This window comes from Pezoporus occidentalis, unplaced genomic scaffold, assembly GCF_034315485.1.
Source record: "Pezoporus occidentalis ecotype Australia unplaced genomic scaffold, CSIRO_AGI_Poc_V1 ctg10, whole genome shotgun sequence".
NCBI classification, from domain to species: Eukaryota; Metazoa; Chordata; class Aves; order Psittaciformes; family Psittacidae; genus Pezoporus; species Pezoporus occidentalis.
Window position 1 is genome coordinate 2,020,739 of NW_026912779.1, and position 22,031 is coordinate 2,042,769.

General features: G+C 45.5%; 2 protein-coding genes across 17 annotated transcripts in view; one reads left to right on the forward strand and one right to left on the reverse strand.

Moving 5' to 3' along the window:
• Nucleotides 1-4,037: 4,037 nt before the first annotated feature.
• Nucleotides 4,038-5,585, forward strand: LOC134158887 (prolyl-tRNA synthetase associated domain-containing protein 1-like). Its single transcript, XM_062609301.1, has 2 exons — nt 4,038-4,190; nt 4,866-5,585. The coding sequence occupies exons 1-2, from the start codon at nt 4,104-4,106 to the stop codon at nt 5,301-5,303; spliced, it is 525 nt and encodes a 174-aa protein (XP_062465285.1). The 5' UTR covers nt 4,038-4,103; the 3' UTR covers nt 5,304-5,585.
• A 4,169-nt stretch (nt 5,586-9,754) lies between these two features.
• Nucleotides 9,755-22,031, reverse strand: part of CCDC88A (coiled-coil domain containing 88A) — an 81,981-nt gene continuing 69,704 nt past the window's right edge. For 3 of the 16 annotated variants that reach the window (XM_062609161.1, XM_062609152.1, XM_062609225.1), the window contains 7 exons: nt 21,834-21,917; nt 20,598-20,801; nt 20,232-20,303; nt 19,612-19,698; nt 19,178-19,258; nt 17,489-17,754; nt 14,170-16,065 (listed from right to left, as the gene is read on the reverse strand). In XM_062609161.1, coding sequence (XP_062465145.1) covers nt 15,049-16,065; nt 17,489-17,754; nt 19,178-19,258; nt 19,612-19,698; nt 20,232-20,303; nt 20,598-20,801; nt 21,834-21,917 — 1,811 coding nt within the window. In that variant the 3' untranslated portion in view covers nt 14,170-15,048. Of the gene's footprint in view, nt 10,806-11,348; nt 11,449-14,169; nt 16,066-17,488; nt 17,755-19,177; nt 19,259-19,611; nt 19,699-20,231; nt 20,304-20,597; nt 20,802-21,833; nt 21,918-22,031 lie in introns of those variants that run through there. The other 13 variants (XM_062609278.1, XM_062609269.1, XM_062609198.1 and 10 more) reach the window with 11 other exon arrangements.

The window sequence follows — 22,031 nt, forward strand, 5'->3', positions numbered from 1 at the left end:
TCAACCCTCCTGCATCCAGATACCTGCAGAAGTGAGAAGATGACAACTAACCAACAAAAACCGACCAAACCGAACTGCTTGGGTGGGTTTTTTCTCCCTAATGAGAACTTTAAAGGGACAGAACCGGTAAAGCCAAGGAACCCCACAAGACCGCATACACAGAAAACTAACAGAAGCTCGGGATGAGACAGGAGAAGCTCACGGAGCAGAACCCCACGGGAGGTTGCTAACAGCAAGGAAACCACCCCCGGCTCTCAGGGTCAGCAGTGCCGGGACGGGCGCTCCCCGACAGCAGCTCCGCTCATCGGTTTGGCTGGCACTGCACAGAAGCCACCCGGCTCCTCAGACCCTGAGGGCAAGGCGCGAGCAGCCGCCTCACAACACCCTCACCCCGCTGCCAGGGGGACGGCCCCGCAGACCCGGCAGCTGCAGCCTTCCCCGCAGTCACGGCCTCCCTCATCCCCTTCCCCGGGGCTCCGGCCCCGGGGCCAGCCCGCACCCCGTCCCGCCAGGGGAGCCCCATAACCACCCGCCCCTCCTCACCCCTCTGCAGGACGCCGGCCTCAGCCGCTCTACTGCGCAGGCGCCCGGCGGCGCGACGGCTGTTGCGCATGCGCAGAGGCGACTGCCGGTGCGCGGTGCCTCTCCTCACGGAAGGCGGGAAAAGGCCTGACAGGACGGAGGGAAGTGTGGCGTTGGTGGGAAGGCTGGATGGTGTTTGAGGTGTTTCCGCGTCCTGCGGCTCTGTATTTAAATACACACACACACACATGCTTAAATTTGGGGTTCTTCTGCCTGGGGGGAGATGTTATTTTTTCTTTGCAATGTCCAACGACAGGAGAGGGACGTGGAGCTGATGGAGCAAGCCCAGAGGAGGCCACAGAGCTGCTGGAGCAGCTCTGCTCTGGAGCCAGGCTGAGAGAGCTGGGCTGGGGCAGCCTGGAGAAGAGAAGGCTCCTGAAGGGGAGACCAGAGAGCAGCTCCAGTGCCTGAAGGGGCTGCAGGAAAGCTGGAGAGGGGCTTGGGACAAGGGATGGAGGGACAGGCCAAGGGGAATGGCTTGAACCTGCCCGAGGGGAGACTGAGCTGAGCTCTTAGGCAGAAGCTCTTCCCTGTGAGGGTGCTGAGGCGCTGGCACAGGGTGCCCAGAGAAGCTGTGGCTGCCCCATCCCTGGCAGTGTTCAAGGGCAGGTTGGGCACAGGGGCTTGGAGCAAGCTGCTCCAGTGGAAGGGGTCCCTGCCTGTGGGAGCAGGGGTTGGAGCTGGAGGAGCTTTAAGGTCCTTTCAACACAAACCGGTCTGCGGTTCTGTGTCCTCCCACGCCACCTCCAAAGCTTTAACATGGCTGATTGTGTTTAAAGTTCTAATTTGGCATCTCTAAAATAGTATCACCTAACAGACTAGGGGAAAAAGATACCTAAGAGGAAGCTCTGTAAATGTTTTTTTCGTAAAATCCTTACTATTCCATCAATGTTGTTTGTAAAACCCGGAGATAATCCCAAATTACCTCTGTAACAACCTTCAGCCTTGGGACAGCACTGCTTGAACAATGATCTCCCATGAAGTGGTTGCAAATTGTGTGTTACGAGTAATAACCATAACTTTATATATGTTTGAGCTGTTCATTTTACACACTTTGCCCTTAATGTGGGACTGACAGTAGCTCACATAGGTGGTTTTCCACACAAGAATAGGTGGCATCTACGTGTTGTTCGGCCCTCAGTATCTCACTATGGTGAGTATTTGCTCATTTATGATGCAGGGTATTGACCAAAAACCTTGTTCTGTATTTCAAAGAGACCACCTGCTGATGAATCTGTCAGGGACTGATACCTTGACAATGCACAGGGCCCTCGAGTGTTTCTCCAAAGGTAAAATGGGAAAAAAACATCTAAAAAATAAAGCAGTTAAAAACCCCTCAGACTTAAACACCAAAGGTTGTACAAAGGTGTTCAGTGCAGTCTGTGTTCCTGCACAGGGACGTGAATTGGGCACAAAGACCGCACAAGCACATGGACTCAAACATGGGTCATGCACATGGATTTTTACAGAAGAGATTCAGAGCAGCTCTGTGCAGAAGGACTTGGGGGTGTTGGTTGATGAGAAAATGAACATGAGCCGGCTTCAGTGTGCGCTCACAGCCCAGAAAGCAACCGTATCCTGGGCTGCATCCAAAGGAGTGTGACCAGCAGGGCGAAGGAGGTGATCCTGCCCCTCTGCTCTGCTCTGGTGAGACCTCACCTGGAGCATTGTGTGCAGTTCTGGTGTCCTCAACATAAAAAGGACATGGAACTGTTGGAACAAGTCCAGAGGAGGCCACGAGGATGATCAGGGGCTGGAGCACCTCCTGTATGGAGACAGGCTGAGAAAGTTGGGGCTGTTCAGCCTGGAGAAGAGAAGCTGCGTGGAGACCTCAGAGCAGCTTCCAGTATCTGAAGGGGCCTATAGGGATGCTGGGGAGGGACTCTTCATTAGGGACTGTAGTGATAGGACAAGGGGTAACGGGTTAAAACTTAAACAGGGGAAGTTTAGATTGGATATAAGGAGGAAATTCTTTCCTGTGAGGGTGGTGAGGCACTGGAATGGGTTGCCCAGGGAAGTTGTGAATGCTCCATCCCTGGCGGTGTTCAAGGCCAGGTTGGACAGAGCCTTGGGTGAGATGGTTTAGTGTGAGGTGTCCCTGCCCATGGCAGGGGGGTTGGAACTGGATGATCTTAAGGTCCTTTCCAACCCTAACTAATCTATGATTCTATGACCCACAGAGCTGCCAGCTCTCATCCTGAGTGCAGTGTGTCCTTCACATGAGCCTGGGATACACCTGGGAAACTATTTAAAAGGTAAATTTATCAGACAAAACAGTCCTCAGAGCTTGCTGAAAATCTGCTTTTTGGGTTGATCTTCCACTGGGGGCTGCCTGCAAGTCTTTGCGTGCTGCTCTAAGGCTCTGAGAATTAGCGTGGGTCATACTGTATCCACGTGTCTCTTAACCACAGATTCATGCTGTTCTAATTTAAAGCTTCATTACAGATCGCCTGTTTTCCTGCAGGCAAACTGAAAACAAACAATTTCTGATGTCACAAGTCAGGACCATGGTTTGGGTTGTAGAAATAGCTTCCACTTAACTGTGGCCATTAGTGCTGCTTCCCTTTGTCCCTTAGTGGCAGCTCTTCCTTTTTACTGGCTGCCTTTAAAAAAACACAAACATATGATTCTGCAGTTCTCCTTTTCAATGTGTCTCATTGGCTAGAGTTTATTTTGTTTTTTCTAGCTTTGATTCTTTCTTTAAGTTCCTGCTTTAGCAGCAGTGTTTCAGCAAAACTAAGCTGGCACCTGAAATTACAGTGAGCACAGGCAGGTGAGTATATATACAATGAATACCTGTTCTGAAACCGGTGTTTGAACCAAATACAGTTCATGTTGGATGGGGAAACCTAGTGACCTAGTGTGTGTCAAACATATTGTTCTAATGTCACTGTGTGACAAAGACACGGAATGTCTTAGGAAACACAGAATGTATTGAGCTGCATGGGAGGGGAGGTATGCGGAGATGTATGGAAGAGTGTTATGGATAACTGCTTTCCAGCCAGGAGGGGCCGAAGAGGGATGGCACGAAGCTCCTGGAGCTGTATGACAGGAGGGACAGACAGATTCTGGTCTCCTGTGTGGTGGGATCACAGAGCAGTGGAGTTGGGAATACACCTCCGGAGATGCTCTCAAACCCTGGCTTGAGCAGGGTCGGATCCCAGACTGACCAGGAGCACGTCCCCATGGGTTTTGAGTGTCTCCACAGCTGGAGACCGCACATTCTGATCCAGCCTTACCAGCTCCAAACTGCCCTGCTTCCAGTTCAACCGGATGGCCCAGACCGCACTTCCCATCTGACCGGCTGCGCTGCCGAGGGCTTACCGCCGCCGCCGATCCCCGCAACGGGGCGCAAGCCGAGGGACCCAGCTCCGGTTCCTGCAAGCCGAGGGACCCGGCTCCGATCCCGATCCCCGTGCGAGGGGCAGGGAAGGCCGTAGCCCCGTTAACAGCGCGGAAGGCGGGCGCTGCCCGGCGGAAGGGGCGGAAGCGCGGCCCGGCCCCGCCGGAGCGGGGCGGCGATGGCGGCGGCGCCGGAGCTGCGGGAGGCGTTGGAGCAGCGGCTGCGGGACTTGGGCATCGCCACGGTCACCGCCGAGCACCCCGAGGTAGGGACCGCGTCAGGGCCGCTGCTCTGCCCCCTCCGAGCGCGCCTCTCTCGGCGTCCTCCGCATCTTTCTTAATTAGGGGAATACAGTTACACACACAAAGAGGGCAGAGCGAGCTGCAGGGCAGCTTTATGCTCTGTAGATGATTTGGCAGCATAATTAAGAATCGATACGGAATTTCTGACCTACTGGACTTGCAGCCATTGGCTTTGCAGAATGTTTTTTGGGGGGGGGCTGGGTTGATCCCTCTCTGCATTTCTGTTGCCCACATCCCCTTTTCCCCCTCCAGTTTCAGGAGCTACAGCTCACCCACTTCTTCACTTAGAAGTTGAGGGCATCTAAAGCTTTCCAAAGTGTTTCTCACTCCCATTTAAAAGCACGCATGCCACGTCACCCCCGTCTGCCTGTAAAAGCCGTGCTGTCAGCGCTGCCTGTCTGCATCTTTAAAGTGTAATTCTTGCTGTATATGAGACAGAAATGAATCAGGAAGTGAGCAGGAGCAGTATGTCACATTTTATTTGTGTTCTGTTAAAACTCCTTCATAAAAGGGTACAGTTTTTAGGCTGAGTGTAACATTCAGTCATTTTCTAAGTATTTAACAAAAGATACTGCCAGTACACAACCAAAAGTCTAACAGGATACAGTGTCTTACACTGCACTGATGGCATTTTCCAGGTGTTCACTGTTGAAGAAATGATGCCTCATGTCCAACACATGAAAGGAGGTCACAGTAAAAACCTTTTCCTTAAAGACAAGAAGAAGAAAGGCTTCTGGCTGGTGACTCTCCTGCACAACAGGCAGATCAATTTAACTGACCTCGCGAGAAAACTGGGCCTTGGAAGCGGGAACCTGAGGTTTGCTGATGAAAACTCCATGCTGGAAAAGCTGAAGGTGGGCCAGGGCTGTGCCACGCCGTTGGCGCTCTTCTGTGACCAGGGGGAGGTGAGGCTGGTGCTGGACGCTGCCTTCCTGGAGGGTGGCCACGAGAAGCTGTATTTCCATCCAATGACAAACTGTGCAACCATGGGTTTGAGCCCTGACGACTTCTTGAGGTTTGTGAGATCGACAGGGCACGATCCCATCATCATACATTTTGATGAGGACACAAAGTAGATGAAGTTCACTTTTTTATGACGAGGCATAGGTTTTGTAAAGAAAAACTGGCAAAAGTCTCATTACAAATAAAACTGGAAAACCCAGGCTCACTCCTTTTTACTCTTTCAATTGTGTAAGTTTATAATCTGGTGAGAAAAAATTCTGTCTTTGGATCATTAGAAGTTGAACAGAATATTCTTAAAAAGACAAGACATGTTTGCAGTCCATCACTGAGTAACCAGAAAAGGTGTTACTTAAATAATGTTACAGTCTTTATTAACGGAACAGGTAAAACTGGAACTTCCCATGTGTAGTACTGGCCCTGAAGGGTTAAACTTAAAACACCATTAGGATCTAAGAAATTAAAGTTCCACAGTATTTGTCAGTACACACAGGACAGAGGTTTCTCTGCTGTGTACCTGTACCCACTCATCCTCTACTACACATTGCTTTCTTTTTAATTATTTTCACCTAGAAAGAAACAGTTTGCCTACACTACCAAAAACACATTTGATTGTCTATGTTTTTAGCTGCATTTTCACTTTCACAGTATCCTCCCCCTTGGGAAGTTACCTTGTGCTTGCCCCATGAGCACAGACATGCACCTTTCTCATTTCTAGAGCTTCTCAGCAATCGGGATGCAAACCCCAGTACCAGCCTCCCTAATGGATGAGCTCAAAGGAGTAACGTTACTGTGGGTTCCTGATCTGTGTTGGTGATGCTTGGGAGGAAAGTTAATACAATCGGGAACTGTACCAATGTTTGTGTGTGGTTTTGTTGTGTCTGTGCTCCAGTGTACTTTAACCAGCACCTACAGAAGTGGAGAGGATACAACAAGGGGCTGTACTTGAGCTTCTCCCATCGGGAGAAGGACACTGCCTTCTACTGACAAACATCCACGCGTTCCTAGAGATAGAGGGGAGGCTGATTTGGCTTTCAATAGGTAATACTTTGTACAGAGAAACATCTGCTGCCCTACGACCAGTACACACTCAACACGCAATCTCTCAATTCCTTCTCCTCCTCTCTTGCCTAAATGAATAAACCCCCTTCAAACAGAATGTGTGTTGAAGACAGAAGCAGCAAGAAATTCCATGAAGTCCAGTAAACGTGCTGTGGCAACAGGTACCCTTCCAAAACCCAGAGGGGAGCAGTGAAAGCAAGGGACACAACGTAAAGATGATGAGGAAAAGGGCTTCTGAACACAGCCTAACGAAAATGTCACGTACAAGCAATAACACCAACGAACCGGAGACAGAACAGAACACAGACGGATGAAGAAAAACCCCATTAAAGACCTCATGATCTTGGATGACTATTTGCTACTGCATCACTCTAAAGGATGCAGCATTTTTTCCTACATTTTTTCTTATTAAGAAAGTGAAACTTTAAATTCCACCGAGTGATCAATTAAGAAAAAGCATCTTCCAGGGCAAAGCAAGTCACTGCACAAACAGCCTTACCACTGTGTCCTTCAAATCCTCCAAAGGATCTGATAGCCTGTTCTCAGAGCCATGCCCTTGAACTGCTGTCTCGTAAGTGTTCCGTTTTTAAATTCTCCCCTCCACATTCCAAAGACACAAACCAACCCCATCTGTCACTGCAGTCATCTCAAGTGGGAAAGAGGTGACCTAAAAATGTTGATGCTGTAGGAAGAGCCACTAGAATGATGTCCAGATACATGTAGTTTTATATGTGTTGCTAAAGGACTGAAAGGAACATGTGGATACTGTCTTATGTGTCTTTAAAAGGAGAATTTACTTTACCCTCTGTCTGTCACTCAGTCCCCTTCCCTTTAAGGTTTCTTTGTGGTACCCCAGAATACTTTATAGCTTAAACCCCAAATGATACTTGACTTGTCAAGGTTTTTATACCCAGAAAGCTTTAAATGTGAAAAGTTGTTTTAAAGTCATGTGCACACAGCACTTTACTGTGCTTCATGGATCTCCAGCTCTGTACTGCCTAAAATTTAACTACCTTTGTCCTCAGGAGAGGCTCTGAGACTTCTTTCAGCAGAAGTAACAACCAGGCAAAATCAAAGCTTTAAATGCTACATTTGGCAAATCTAGAATGGTTTCTTTCTGCATTTACTTCTGAAATTAGTGCCTTTTTTATTTAAATAATATGAAAATAGTGTCTAGTGAGCAGCCACACACAGAGAAACAACACAAACACTGTCCAGGAAAGATTCTGCGCCAGCAGTGAGAAGGACTCACTGACCACAACTGAACACCAGCATCCTTCCAGCAACATCAGTCTCCAGAGAGAGTGTGTATAGATGTACACACAAAGTAAGAATTATTTGGTTTGGCATTTTAATAACATCATTAATAAATGTTTACAGTGGCAAACAATTAAAAAAATCAGTATGTAAAGGAAATTACAGATTTAAATAAGAGCTTTTTGAATGTTGTTTCACACCTCGGTACATTCCTTTAAGGCAGTTTTATTAATATCAAAGCATTATTTACACACACATCATCATTAACTCCACGAATCATACATGAGCTGCTTCACTGGGGCTGCAGCATGTCTTGGGAATAGCCACAAGACGTGTTGGGAATGATACCAAATCCTCTGCGGACCCTCAGCAAAGTAAATCAAACTGACACATTGTACAGCACTACAACCTGTTTGTGATCCGAAACCAGCGGTGACAGGATCTGGCAGTGCTTGAGGGGGAAGCAGTGTCTGTACCCCTGTTGTACACACAGTGCCCAACAGCCGCCCTGGTCTTCCCCTGGGAGATGGTGTTTCAGAACACGTGAAGCAGCTCCCTAATTAAATTTACATGGTTATTGTATTTGAAGGGCACAGACTGGGAAGATTAAGAAGGAGAAAGAAAATAATTAGAACTCCTCAGAGCATGGAGAGCTTCCTGATAGCTCCTTTGCTCCAAGACGTCTGCAAAACAAAGCGCTGCGAGAAGCAGATCCTGGTCTCTCAAACACCAGTGCGTCTCTGGTGCTGGGCTTGGCTAAGTCAGCAATCACAACCCCAAATCCCACGCTGTGGCCTCTGTGCTGATGCAGGTGAAGTGAGTAAAAACCCACTTCCACTGGCACAGACAGGCCGGAGCCAGGACTGGGGTGCAGGGGGAATTCTGCCCCCAGGCTCTGGCTGATTCTCTTGTACGAGTAAACTTTGTGTAGGTTACTGGATGGGGGGTTCATTTCTAACACCCATTATTGGTTAATGAGTAGTTGTAACCCTGGCTGTGATTGCACTGATGCTTTAGGGAGGTGTAACAACATGCAGAAAGCAAGTGTGGAAGTTGTGGTGGGTGATCTGGGACAACTTAATGAACACAGAAAAGAGCTGAACTAATAAATGAACCATCAGGAGATGCCTGTGGGCCAAAACTAACACAGCCACTCGTGGTGAGGGCAGGCTATGCGTGCCCAGCAGTACTGCTCACAGAGAAATACCACACAGGGCAATACACTCTTGCCCAGTGGGTCCTGGAGGATCTACCTGAACCCACCCAACTACTTGGATCCCATGAATACAACCAGCGTGGCTGTTACTGTGTGGCTTGGGATGCCCAAATCCCTCTCAAAACATCCTTGTACCAGTTACAATGTGGGGAACTGAGCTCCAGATTCCAGCTAAAGCAGCCAGACACCAGGAGCACTGCAGGCTTCAGATCCTCCTGGGATTGCAGCTCTGTGTGGATAGTCCACAAAACACCCCACACTCCTGCTGGAACCAGTGAAAAGCTTGGCACTGAGAGTGAGGGACCAGAACTGGATGCCAGTGTGAGCTGGTCACAATAAGCCAGTGATTTCAATGGAACACCAGAAATGTCTGCAGAGGAAGAATGGACATTCTATGGGTGTGGAGCTGTGCAATTGGTCCTGTTTTCTCTTAAGAAAAACAACTAAAAATGTTTAAGCCCTCCGGGAAAACAATCCCAGACTGAACCGAGTATTTCTGTTGTAAACACAGAACATTCTGTGCAGAACTGGATCTTTTAGGGTATTTTATCAAAGGTAGCTCAGAAGGAAGTCGCTTTAAGGAAGAAAACCAAGAGAATTTCCTTTTAAAGCTTCTCCAACTTTCCTCTTTTTACCCTTTTTGACAAAATCTCAGTAAAATGAATTAAATGACAGGATGCTTTTGAATTTGCTGAACTGCATCTTCTCTCCAGTGAAAACAATTCCATTCCAACTGTCCTTGACAGCCCGAAGCACTATAAGTGCTAAACCCTGCAAAAACACATCAGCTTACCTTCACTTAGGTGAGTGGAGATAGCTGGAGGTGAAGTTACCCGCATGCCTGTCAGAGGATGGGATGTGAGGAGGTTACACAGTTAACCCGTTAGAACTGGAGCATGGGTGTGCTTATGGGGTTGTAGTCAAATACAACTACAGTAAACTCATTTTGGCTCTGCTTGTAAGCTCACATACACATCCTGTGAGCTCTCCCCATGGGCTTTCAAGACGACAAATATATGCAACCACTGAATGTACCAATAACATTCGTCGACTTTAATATAAATCAATAATGAACAAAATGTATCTTGCTAGTAAAAGATAACCTTAAGGGGAACCGATTGTAAAATGCAGGTGATATTATTTACATTTCCTTTTTCTGCCATCAAGAGACCTCCTAAAGCCACCATCAGCTCATGTCGAAGGACAAACAAGTGAAAAAAAAGGAGTCAGTACACACACATCGTAAGACAGTTTGATCCTGGCAATGCCACTTGTTGAGAACAGCCTTGTAGTAAAAGAAAAGGCATAGAAAAATCATACCCGACAAGGTCCTGTCAGGAACATCTGAACATACACTCGCGGAGTAACGCGGGGGAATGTGAAGAACACAACTGACAAACCATCTCTGTATCAATACGATCATCCCATGGCTCCCACGTGTTCGTCACTGAACTCTGTCAGGTTTGTAAACATGGTTTTTTCCCTTGCAGAACGCAACAAAAATCAGCAGAAACGTTTTAAAGAGCAATTTCATGCAGATTACGCTAACCCAGTAAGGCAGTGAAGTGCCAGTAAGCGGGGAGGGGTTTGGAGCTGTATTTACAGTCAATTCCAACAAAATACTACAGCGGTTTAGGTGTACAGAAGAGAAACTGCTTGTTAGGGGGGTTTTTGGCTAATTATTAGCAGAAGCTTAAGCAAATCAGTGGCTAAATTCATAAACAGAAGAGGAAAGAAGTATTTTTATTTCTCCTTTTTTTTTTCCCCTGGAGGAAATTCTTGAGACCTTAAAATCCTTGGTCCTTAGGGAGAGATGAGAACTGTCCTTTATTCAGTAGATCTTAACAGTGCAATGTGCAATAATTCCTAAGACCATCTACAAGTTTCCGGCAGCAGACTCCAGTAGAGCTCCTTGATTCAAGGAAGGAAGGAGGAAGGTAGGTAGGTTTTTATTTCTTGCCTGCTCTAGTCACGAAGAAGGTAAAAAATTTCCCTTAATTCTTATTACTGATTCCTACAGTCGCTGTCTTGTTACTTCAGATATAAAGGCTTCATACTGAGATACTGAAGGACACTTTTCTCTCTGCGTTCAGTTGCAAGGCGGAAAGAGAAAAGAACACAAGAAAAGCTTAAAAGTGGGGAAGGATAAAATACAGGAGTTAAGTCACTAACAGAACTAACAGCACTAACAGCATGCAGCAAAGGGGGTTTCATGGAGTCAAGAGGACAGGATGCCAAAGACAAGCTTTGTACAAAGGCAGTCTCCTTGTGCTACGGAACACTTTTTGTTCTGTTAAACTGTCCTTTTAGATGTATCAGTCCCTTTCTAAGAACTGACTTCAACATTACTCCTTTCTTTAACCTTCTTCCTCAAGAAATATGACAAATAAAGTATATGTCATTTTTAGAGGCAGAAGGCTCATGGGATGATGGTCCCTTTCCTACACAGGCAAAACAACTGCTGGAAACCATCCTGCTCTGGCCTAACCAGTAAGCGAGACAGAAGCCAGTTAAGCAAGCAGCATTTACAACTGGTTAATGCAATGTGCACTTGTTCTCATAGGTAATGCTGTTAGTTTGTTGTAAATGAAATTAATCTCATTTACATTTTGGGCAGGAAACTCACCACTTGGCCCACAGCTCAGGTAGTGGGTAATAGAATTAGGAGCTTTGTTGCTCCCTAGACCTGCTTTTTGAATTTCTGCTTTCTGGGATAGCTTCCACATCTGCAGAGAAAAGCATTTCACGTTATTCATTGTGTTGACCAGGACATGAAAATAAACCCCTCATGCATTAAAATACATTCTACTCATTAGTAGAGCAAAAGGATACACTTAAACATCTTCTTGGTTTGTTTGTAGAGGAAAGGACAGAGGAGAGGGATGGAAGAAACTCACTGGAAGTGCCTGCTCAACCACACTTGTTACAATTCATCCTAGCAGTCACAATAACCAGGTACTGTTCTCAAAGCCACAATCAGATACACTTCCCTTTCAGGTACACTAACCCTAAATGCCTGTGTGAAAAGGAAACGAACGCAACCCAATGGAACCCAGGCTGACTGAACCCAGCAGAGCAAGGACTCATCTGTGTTCATCAGCTCTGCAAAACACAGAATTAACTTTGCATGCAACAGCTTGAACGTGCAAAATGCAGGACCTCAATTTACTACACACTGCAAGCAAAGCATCGAGCAAACCTTAACAGCAAGCACATCACTGAGCCTGAACAACACAGCCTCTTCTGGCCAGCAGCCACCTATTTAGTGTTTGTAATTACCATGCAAAGCCCTAAACTCTTTAGTTTTAAAGGCAGCAGGGACCAAGGAATGAGCAAGGGCACCATCTGCATGGCTAAGGAGTGGCAGCAGTTTGGTCTGAAAGGAACCTCACAGCTTCTTCCACTGTTTGAGCACAGACCACAAGAGACGTCCATGATGTTATCGTTAAGGAATAAAAAAGGAAGGAAAAATAACCCTTCTGTACAGAAAACATTTGCTTTCTCTCCTATATAATAAAGAAATGTTGATAATTTATCATTCAGAGACACTAAAAGCCCTAGCAGTGTGCGTTTGCTGCTGTGCTGAACACTGCAGAGCAAACCCAGGAGCACAGAAAGCTGGTACCCTCAGAGCTGAAATGCAGGTCATTAGAAGGTTATAAAGCATGCAAAATGGCACCTTGACCTGGACAAGGTGAGACTAGAACTGCCGTAGAGGATACGAGGCACTCATGTTCCAAGGCACTAACAGTTATTCTGAAGCCCTTTGGGTTTAAGAGAGCAGCTGTGTTAATGCTGCTCCCCCCCCTCCCAGTGGGGTAATGTAAAACACAGGCTAAAAGGCATTAAAAGGCATAGATATGCACTGCCAGGTTTGGTTTGTTTGGAAAGCTCAGTGCTAGGAAGAGAAATGAGATGCTTGAAACTGCAGTGCTGCATGGGCAGGGGCTGGAAACAGCATATCCAGTGCATGGACAGCAGCTTTACCTTCACTCTACTGGGGTGACCTCTACAACTTCTCTTTAGACCTTAGGCTTGCTCCTGACTACAGTCAGGGTTCAGTGCTGGAGGGTCTGCAATATATCTGGAGACAATGCTGGCGGGGTTTGTAGCTGTGACAGTCTAAGGACCTAAGCAGGACAAAGCTGGCAAACGAGGTAGTATCATGCACTAAAGCTTATCCGATGTCTCGGACAACAGCAGCTGATCTAAGGAGGAGATACTACCGTGAGCTGCAAACCTTGTTCTTATCCTAACAAGCAGCCTCACTACAAGACACAGGCTTGCAATCAGTTAAGCAGATGACACAGATACTGGCAGCACAGTGTGAGTGTATAATAAGTACTCTGAGAGCTCTATAATGCCTTAAATAACCCACAAAATGTGCTATGCTCACGTCGCTTCAGCACTGTTCACCTCAGAGCTAATTCCAACACAGAGAGAGATTAACAGAAACGAAGTCGAGTGACAGGGCCAGAGAGCAGCACACGCTGCTCCCGCTGCCTGTGAAATGCAGATGGTATTTCAGATTTGGGGCTGGGGTTTTTAACAGCGACACAATTCTAGAGGGAGCTCAGCAGTAACTGCCAGCTCGCTTGAGCAACACTTATCAGCCCTGTATCAAGGGACGCCTGCAGCCATGGGGAAGGATGGCTGCTGCACGTTGTGGAACAGTCATTTTATCCTGCACAAAATGTTCTGAAACATCCAAACTTCTGCCCTCCTTCCTTTTCCCCACCTTGGAATGGAGCTGGAGCTCTGGGGAGAGCTATCTCCCTGCTCTATTAACAACTCTCATGTTTGACATGGCGATTTTCTAGACTAAGATATGGGATGTGTCTGCTGCTTTCCCTCAAAGAGCAGCAGATTTGCTCTCTCCCTAGTGAAAGACTCAGGAATTAAAGCTCCAGCAGTACCATGAGTGCCACAGAACCTCTGGCAAAAGAGATTTAAATGTAAAACTCAGAATATGGCCTTCATTATTTCCAGTATTGGAGATCTGAAGTACTTCTCCTCTACATACATTGGCATTCAGGTCTTTATAGCATACGTAATGTTCGCCTATGATATGATAACTGTTGGTAACTAGGGCCGTATCTGAAGCCTCATAAATGACAATTTAAGTATGATACCATTTTAAACTGTTATATATATATATTATAACATTATATATATATTGTTATATATTCACCATAGAGAGGTTTCAAGCCATTGCAGCCACAAGGGCACATGAAGCAATTCCTTTTCAGCATTTCTCTGTAGTTGGTCATTTGGGATTTAACGAGTTACTCGCTTCAGCATCCCTATACTCACATAACTTTACAAGCGATGTCTCGGTGATTGTGTCTTTTATTTAGCTGTGTTAATGTAATAGTTATCCCTGTCACACATCTTCTTTTCTCTTGTATTAGTGTTACTTCTATTCAGAAGAAAAAATGAGCTTCCACCATGATCAATACAGGTTTTTATTACCACACATCACAGGGGGTCTCCTATAACTCCGTTATTTGACTCCTAATAAACCATACACTTCACCACATTTGTACACCAGGCGTGGAGAGACAAAGCATACAAAAGGGAAGAGGTGGAAAGGGTCATTTTTCCATTGCAAGTGCTGTGTATCATGTAAGTGTTTATCTCCTCCTCCTAAGATTTATTAGGATTATGAATGGTCTTTCCATTTATTGATGTTCAAGTAATTTAATAACTATGAGCAGTAATTCATGTTTATTGTGCAAGCTGGAGGCAATGAATTATGGCGCTGTAACTTGCTCCTCATGCGAAGTGCATTTATGCCAGGCCATGGCATCAATGAAAAGGGCAAGACACTGGAATCTCTCTAACCGCTTCTTTTCATTACTATCTCATTTACGTAACAAGAGGGGGGAGTATTTTTACTCCAAGTACCTCCTCAATGTGTTACGGTTACGTCTGAGAAGTCCTGGATTTGTACTGGAATTGCTCTTGGTGCCATTTGTGGCAGTGCAGCATGCGCCTGGTTTGACATGCATTCAGTAACATACAGGGAGAAACCAAAGTATCTGTGATGCGTGACAAATAAAACCGCTCGCATTATAAAGACTTTTCAAGGCATGCAAAATATATACAGTGCAATTAATGGTTCATGCAGACTTTGGTGAGGTTACAGTTCCACATTCAGACATGCTGGAGTACACAACTGAGCTCTACCAACAGCCACCCGCAGATCTAACATGGGATTGTTCTGTCATTGGAGTGAAATCTCTTAAGTCCAGTGGACACTGAGCAGAACACCTATGTGTTGTGTGAGACTATATATATATATATTTAATAATACAACTTCCTTATCATACACAGCCATACTCGTACCACACAGTTTTGTTATCCTCAGAAACCAGCAGTGGGGATTCAGCCTCACTGGTGTTCACACACGGGGTAGGAACAAGTTCACCACTCAGAGCTGACCGTGGGTCACTACGAGCAGGCTCCTGGGGAGCAGGAGGCTGTTCTGGATTCTTGGGCACTGATCTAAATGGTGACAGATTTGCCTGCTCAGTTGGTTTGGATGTAGGCCTGTGAGGCAACCCACTTATATTACTGACTAATTCAGTGTTAAGGGATACAAATGGCTGAGCCACAGTGAGCGACCCTGTGCTCTCGTTACCAGAGGATTTATCATTAAACACACTTGAGCTTAGCAAAGTTCTCTCCCGAAAATTTGACCTTTCCATCCTGGAAGCCTTAGGAACATCAGAGTGACATCCCACAGCACGGGGTTTAACTGCAGTAGCTGCATCGCTCTGTGCAAAACAATCTACTCTGTAAGCCACACAGTGAACAAAAGGAGAGGGTAACTGGTGTGCTGAGTACTCACTAGAGGCCGATGGAACGCTCCTGTCGGCGGTGGCTGGCGCTGGATCCACTGATACAGGCTGCCTACTGTCCTTAGACAAGAAGTCATGAATGCTTGTCCTTCGGGTGGTGCCTTCTGCAGTGGAGATGACGCTGCTGGCACGAGGTAAGGTGGCGTAGGGATTGCAATCGCGGGCTTGGCGCTGGGAAACGCTCCCCTGGAGCTTTTCCTTCACGGATTTGGCCTTCCCTTGGGTGCCTCCTGTCAACTTCACCGGAGAGCTGGCGACGGTGGGATCGTCGCTTTTCCGAAGGCTCGGCCTCACCAGCTGCTCTGCCTTTAGGGATCGTCCGTCTGAGAAGTCAATGGTGGCTTTGACACTCAGCGATCTCACGATGCCACAACCGGCAGACGGCTGCTTCCTCAGCTTCTCCTTCCCTGCCAGCTCTGAGGACTCGGATAAACTCCTCATCACTTCATCTAACAGATTCTCTTCGCTTGCTGATTTCATCTGTCACAAGGGTGAAACAGGAATTTATGCACTGGAATTTTCACCTTTGTGGACATAAAGGGAGAACAACTAAAAGTACTTCAACTTCTCAGATCTAAAAGTAGCATTACATGTTTATGGTACACATGACTGAGTCTTCTGTACAGCCTACAAGTACTCTGAAAACCAGACAGAGCACAGCTATCTGGAGTTAGCTTCTCTAACACTGATTAACGCAGCAAATCATATGCTCAAAACTCCATCTTCTCACTCACTTGCCCTGTGCCATCACACACTGATACTTCCCAAACCATTTCATGTGGACTCATTGCAACTGACGCTGATCATCTGGAGCTGAAAGCTCAAATTCCTTCATCACTCACATAACAAAGGCAAAAACCTCCCACAGCAACACAAAGCACAGAACTTTGGGGCACCCACAGTGCCTCCATCTGGACCAGAGAGCTCCCCATTGTTTCTTGAAAGAGTCAATTTGGGAAGAATTCAGCTAAAAGCATTAAGGAAATACTCTGGCAGAAGACTGGAAAGAGACCTCCTGAATCTCCCTGCAGCCTGAATGGTTTTGTGATGCTGTGAACAGGTCTGTGATACACGAACAGCAGTGGACGGATGACTCGGGGGTTTCTGCTGCTTCTGCTGCCAGAAGAGTATTGTCTAATGCTCAAATCCCAAAATCCTTGTCAGGGACTCCACACGTGAGAGGTCATTGGAAGGATCTAGCAAAAAAATCCAGGAACTCAGTTCCAGATCCAAGTCTGGAACCTCTGACTTACTTCCCCAATCGATTCAGATGTGAACATGTGCTCTTCATTTTCAACTGTGGCATTAAAACCAGATGGATTCTGGTCCTCTCTCAGGGCAGGGCCTAGTCACAGTAACGGGCCTGCTTTATCCTACAGCTCTTCTGGCTTTTGGACACCTCTACTACTCAAGAACTGGTGAAGAAGCAATTGGAATACTAAGGGACTTTGGGCTTCTAACAAACTGCCACCAATTGAAAGAAACATTCTCTTTGCCTTATTCCTCTCAGATTTCAATGAGCTCCAAGCTCTTTATTTTTCTGCCTAGTTAAAAGATGAATCTGAAGCAGACAAGAGCCTCTCCCCTCAGGGAATGAGGTAAAGCATCATCCACTTACTGCGGACAAGAGGTGAACGGGAAGTAAAGCTACTCTGAGTGTATGGCCTTCACCTGAGCTCTGGTGAGTGTACCAGGTCTCAGTTTTGTGCAACAGAGATGGACTTTTCCTCCCTGATTCAGTAACCCAGAAAGAGTAAAGCTGCAAAACCCCAACTGATTTTGTGTGCAATACAGTGAGTGCAGTTTATCGGGATGCAGTCCACACCACCCCTTAATGTAGATGTAGACGCAGTCAGTAACTCCACACAGTTTACAGCCACTCTACTCACTCCATTAAACTAACCTCGCTGGAGGAACTCTTGTTGCTCTCTTCCAGAAACTGCTGCAGGGTCACGACTTCACTGCCAGGGGAACCCGTCCTGAGGTGCCTGCCACGAGCATCCAGCATCTCGGGCGTTCTCTGCTGCAGCACAGGACTAGACCTCGTGTGACCCCTCAGGTACTGAATGGGGCTGCTGCTGCTGCTGGACCACGCTTCGTGCTCGTGCAGCAGGCTGAACTCCCCGCTGCTGTGGCTCTGGGGCCTGCTCTGAGTGTGAATTGCACCTGCTTTGGGGCAAACGGCATTCAGTGATTCCATAGGAATATATGGGAGCTGTTGAACAGTACAACCAAACTCACATCTGGAACAGTATCACATTCAGTTAACAAACTCCACTTAAAATACTAAATCCAGCTTAAAATACTAAAGCCAGTTGTCCTTTCTTACTCAAACCAAGCAGATTAACACAACTGCACTCCCCTGACTTACCTCTTACAGCCCTTTAAACATCATCGGGGTTTCTGAATACAACCCCAACCTCTCATTTATAATCTGGGCCTCCACCTATGTAACATCATATTCCAGGGGGCTAAAGAGGAGCCCCCTTCTTATTCAGCATCGCTGTGAGGCACATGCTCTACTGTATCAGTAATGAGTTTTACATTAAATGAAATACAAAGCATGGAATGGACAGAAAATGTTTTCTTAAACACAGTTCTTCAATGAGGACAATTTAGGAATGCTGCTTCTCCCACAGCTTCTGCTGTTACTTCTAGTTTCTGACAACTGTGGCCTAAAGGAAGCACACGGCATTCAATGCAAGATGAATTCCACAGCACCAATTCTTTTTATTGCTCAGTAATTGTGAATTGCTTCAAAAATACTGATGAATCATCAAGTATTTCCTATGCCGTGTTACTCCCAAGGAGTGAAATTAACTTTGGAGTACAAGCTTTCCAATGCTGTACAGAAAACAGGGCGAGGAGAACCCCAAAGACTCATGGAACAGACACAAATTAAACTAATAAAACCAGGAAGCTAATAAAACTAATCCAAATCTCAAGCTGGCCTTCACCTCTGAGCTTCCAATCTGATACTGTTTAATAAATGCAAACCACCAGTATTAAACGAAGTCTTGAGTTGGCAGCATTCTAGTCTAGTACGTCCAATGGTCTCCAGCTAGAGATTATTATTCCCATTATAACCAAAATTGTCTCAGGACTCGTGATCTATGAAATTTGTAAATCCAGGGATGTTATCCATCCTTTAGAAACAAACACAGATGACGACAGGCTGGTATTTCAGCCGCTGTTTTGTCCAGTTTGTGTGTTATACACAAAGCTTTACAGTAGCAGGATGCTAGGATTAAAAAAAAACATAATGGGGCAATTCCTTGCTTCCAAATGAGCCATTTTAAAGGAATTTGGGGGAGTTCTTATCTTGTAACCTTCTTCCTTGGGTTAGGTTTGGTTTACAATGGTTTGTAACTTATGCACTAATATCACCCCTTTAATATTTACAAAAAACGTGAGTTATATTAAGTATCCTTTCCTAATTTGAGGAATAAAGGCTATAAAACACCTAAACAAAATCAATCTGTGGTGCTTAGTGTGAATTCTTTTATTTTTTACTTATGTTAACCTATAATAGATGATCTTACAGAGAAAACAATGGACATGAAGCACGTATGTGAATTCACCTACAGCATACCTTTGACTTCATGGAGTGAAGCATTGTTATTGCTATTGCTAGTGGATGTTCTGCCACTATCAAGGCTGGCTGGTCTGGAAGCTAAATGGGAAATGAGGAGACACGATGAGGAACCAAGTTTTAGCGGGCGGCACGGCACCTCCACATTCTGCTCACAGAATGCTCAGAGGCAGGATCATGCACTACTGCACAGGCTGAGCATGCCCATTGCCAACAAAGTGGTTTCTTACACATCAGAAAGCGAAGGGATTTCCAGGCAGCCCAAGAGGACACTTTAGGAAAGGGCACTACAGGAATAGTAAAGGTACAAGGGAGAGGAAAAGAGAAATAGAGAAACAGAGTGCATGTTTAGAGTTGAACCAGGCTGGTTAGTGGGAAACCAGGGTCTGCAGGTGAAGGGCGTGCAGCAAGCGGCTGGTGAGCAGGTCACTTACAACAGATTTGACAAGGAACCTTGCACAGAGTTGAAATGCCACCGACAGGAGGAGCAAGAGCATCTGCACAGATAACGGCCTGCACTCCTATGCAACACAAGGAAACGCGCTGTTACTGTCCCCAGAAAGGTCTGTGCTCCTGCTCATTTTCAGTAGTAAAGCTTCACTGCTACATACTCTATCGCAGCTTTCATTTCAAGCGTGGCTTGAAGGAAACGGCTGTATGAAATACATGGCAAATTTAGGTTTCACTGAAGGAGAAACGTTTGAATAATCGGGCCAGATTCAGATTTGCGTTTAAAACGGCTTTTAGGATGGAAATCATAACTTCTTTGCTTTTACTATTAACTCCAAATGAATTCTTAAAGGGAAAATGTTTTGATCCTGTTCAGATGCACTGCATAGATACTTTCTACGAGATAGAATATCTACAGAATATCTGATGTAGTAGTTAAGAAAGAAAAGAACAATCTGAAGAAATGAGACTACACATTCAAGAGAGGCAAATCACAGAAAGCATGCTCACTTCTAACCATGCCATTCACTCTTCCTTGCAAAGTTGGTTAACATTCACATACATAATGTATCCTTAATTCAGTGAGTTAAAGTTCACCTCTTACCATGAACTCTCGATCCTGTACTAGAATCATCACTAATACCTTGTGGACTTACATCTTCATAGGATGTGGTATCTATACACAGAGACATAAAAGAAGATGTAAAATGAAATGATTATTGAAATATGTAAAACATACTGAGGCATTTTTCAAACCAATCCAGTTTTACTTAGGTAACACGCTGTAGGAAAACCCCACCAACACTTTATATAACTACAGTTATTAAACCTATGCCACATCTTGGCACTGCAACTCAATTTACTGAAGTTGCTTTCTGTGGAGTAACTTAAAATAGAAGTAAACCCAGTATGGACACGAAATTGCTGTTACACACAGTCACGTCACGGTGCAAAAAGCTTCTACCTATACCTTTATTATTTAGCAACTGCTTGGATCTGAAGCCTGCAGAAGAGTTGACAGCTGCAAAGTTGATAGCTGTAGTAGAGAAGGCCATAGCTCCCAACTCCTTCCTCCTTTTACCCGCAGATATATCATCAGGACCCTCCAGATGCTCAGAACTACCTGTCCATTGTCCTCCTGCTAGGACCATGGACTGCACCAGGTCATTCATGGCTGGGATGCAAATGAAAGCAAATGATCAGCGTGGTCAATGTATTCGCTTCTGGTCTTATTTTGTACTGCAAAACGCTGGACAGTTTTCTAAGCATTAAAGCACATTGAATACTGGAAGATACAAGCACAAGATCATCCGTGTTATGACATGCAATCAGCTCAATGAGTGAGGAGTGGGGTAAGGCAAGCGACTCCTTTCAGCTCAGTATGGGTCTTAAAACTGCTTTTATTACATATAATTGCCATGCTTGCGCTGCAGTATGCGTGTTAGAAGCTTTGATTCACTGTTTGCAATGAGAAAATGGAATGGAGAAGGATAAAATGGGCAAAGGTGTAATACAACATGATGTCAACAGTGATACGGGATCCTTGTACAGTGCAGGTTACTGCAGGGATACTGGATTTCACATCACAACAAATAAAAGGGTCTGGAAAAGATGACATCTGATGATATTCCCCTTCGCTGCACTATAACTAGGGAAAATTGTCCACCCCTCATTGGGAACCCAAATAAATCCACTCAATACAAACACTTTGGCAACAACAACAACAACTGATGGATGGTTGAAGAGTGACAGACCACCACAGAGCCTCGCACTATCTTCTACCCTTTCTTTAAACAAAAGATTACAGTGATTGCTTAACAAAAGGCTTATGAAACGTGTGATTTGCAGCTACTTAGTTTAACACAGTGCACTGTCAGCTTATATACACATAGAGACATGCGTATATAGACAACTATGTATACAAATATATGCAGTCACAATGCACTGAATATATATATGTATGTGCATGTGTGTGTATAGTGTGGGTATAGTATGGGGGCGTGTGTGTGTGTTCACATATATAAAGTATTCAGTGCCAAGGTTTAAAAAAAAAGGGAAAAGCTCCAGCTCCTTGTATTGTAGCAGGACTTGCACATTGCAAAAGAGGAGGTAAAATACAGCGCAGTCCAGGGAGAGGTTAGTGAAAAATTAGTAATGGAAGCCAGTGTAGCCATTGAGAAGAAGCTGAACTGTCAGAAAGTCTTACACATGGAGCGACGGTAGAAGGCCTTCATTTTGTCTTTTTCCTTCGGTCTGTTCCTCAAAAAGGGCAGTCTTTTCAGTGCAACCACTTTAATGTCATAGCATGAGGAAAAACGGAAACAGGGAAATGAAAGAAAAAAGGGGAGAAGAACAGATGGAAGTTAAATGTTGAAACTAAGGACAGAAATGAATGTCTGAGTTT